This window comes from Cariama cristata, unplaced genomic scaffold, assembly GCF_000690535.1.
Source record: "Cariama cristata isolate BGI_N322 unplaced genomic scaffold, ASM69053v1 scaffold4839, whole genome shotgun sequence".
In the NCBI taxonomy this organism is placed as follows: domain Eukaryota; kingdom Metazoa; phylum Chordata; class Aves; order Cariamiformes; family Cariamidae; genus Cariama; species Cariama cristata.
In genome coordinates, this window is record NW_009637270.1 from 1 (window position 1) to 1,668 (window position 1,668).

The window sequence follows — 1,668 nt, forward strand, 5'->3', positions numbered from 1 at the left end:
AAAACCGCCTGCCTTCGGGCTCCCCCTCCGCTGAGCGCTCGGCCGGGCGCCCAAGGAGACAGACATCCCCACCCTCTGCACAGATCCCTGATCAATCCCAACGGCCTGCACTTCAGGATTTTGTTTCCTGCTCCATCACTGATGGATAAGTCTGCAGGCTGTCTCCTGTGGTTTGGAGGCAATTTAAGACACCACAGACTCATTTTATTTGAGGGGTCTGCTGGAACCAGGACTCACCTTCACAGTTTTGCTCAGCCACATGCTGGAGGCAGCAGTCAATGCTTCTGGTGGCTTGATTTTTTTCTCCTCTCCAAGCTGCTGCTGGGGCTCCTGCAGACCATCTTCCTCCTGTTAAGATGCAAGAATTAAGTCATTCTTCATTCATGTTCACCCAAGCAAAACAACCAGACTATCTCTGGAACCAAGCCATACTTTCTGGGGCGCTGGCAAAAAAAAAAAATAAATCCTCAGTCCCTCTGCATCGTCTTCTGCAGAAAAAAACCCAAACCTGAGACTCAAAGATAAAGCAACTCCTGCCTTTTCTCAGATCCAGATCAACAAGGTCTCTAGAGCCCACGCTCACCTTTACCACTTTGCGCCACGGATTAGAAGCCACAGCAATGGATTCTGGTTGCTTGGCTCTCTTCTCCTGCCCAGGCAGCTGGTGCAGCTCTTTCGGGCTCTCTTCCTCCTAATAAAGAGAAAAAAAATTTCACTGCTTAAGCTCCTTTTCAGCCCAAATAACTTTTCCCAGGAGTTTCTCCCATACTACTCAGTAGGGAAGAGCTAACAGGAGGACAAGAGCTGCAGGCACCTTAAATTACATTCAACTCCTCTGTTATCTGGAGGAGCTTTGCTGTGGCTCACTCCAGCCCAGCTGATGGCAACATATGAAGAATTCAGACCTTCATTAAAATCCCATAGCACAAATAGGAGTTTGAATGTCATGGACTAGTGAGTAAGAGCAGCAAGAGCAAATACAGAAAGAAGAATGTATCCTTAAGAGGAATAGCATTTTGGGGTTTGATTTTTTTATGAAAGCAAGTATAGAGCAAGCAGAGGGCAAGTAGAGAGCAAGCGTTACTGTGATATTTTGAGACAAACAGCCTTGATTTTAAGTCATAACATTCTTCGTATAAGTGCAAATGAACTTACATGAAGCCATATGATATCTGAAGTTTGTTATGGGGATCACATCCTCCAAATACAGTGAGTGAATGTAGTATGAAAAAAATATCTTACTAATTCCCAAATTCATTTAAGTATCAGTGAATGCCGTTTGGAGGTGTACTTCAAAGTGCCAGTGTATGGCTGTCATCCATCTTGTGACGGGGTTGAGGAGGCTCACCTGTTAACAGGAAAACAGTCAACCCCAACTTGATCAGCAGAGGTGGCTTATTCTTGCGCAGACTCCAATTTCATACAATAACGTTTGTCATGTCATCAATTTTATTGTATTTGCTCCTCTAAATAACATAATAGTAAATGCTAAAACCTTAAACAGTAACACAGCACTTGGAAAAGAAGTCTGATCTTAAGGCTGTGTACCCCATGCCTCACTAGTTTACAACAGAGAAGTTGTTCCAAGATCACTTCAACTCCCCACCTTTATTTTTTTTTCAGTAAACACTGCTGACTCCAGCTGTGGTTGGGGGACCTTCTCTTTCC

The 1,668-nt window shown here is 44.4% G+C and overlaps 1 protein-coding gene across 1 annotated transcript in view; it reads right to left on the bottom strand.

The window, feature by feature from the left end:
* Positions 1–237: 237 nt before the first annotated feature.
* The window catches only part of LOC104167845 (inner centromere protein-like), a gene marked incomplete at both ends in the record, with an annotated part of 14,673 nt that continues 13,242 nt past the window's right edge, over positions 238–1,668 (bottom strand). Inside the window, 2 exon segments of the mRNA XM_009708231.1 lie at positions 238–348; positions 584–691. Coding sequence (XP_009706533.1) covers positions 238–348; positions 584–691 — 219 coding nt within the window.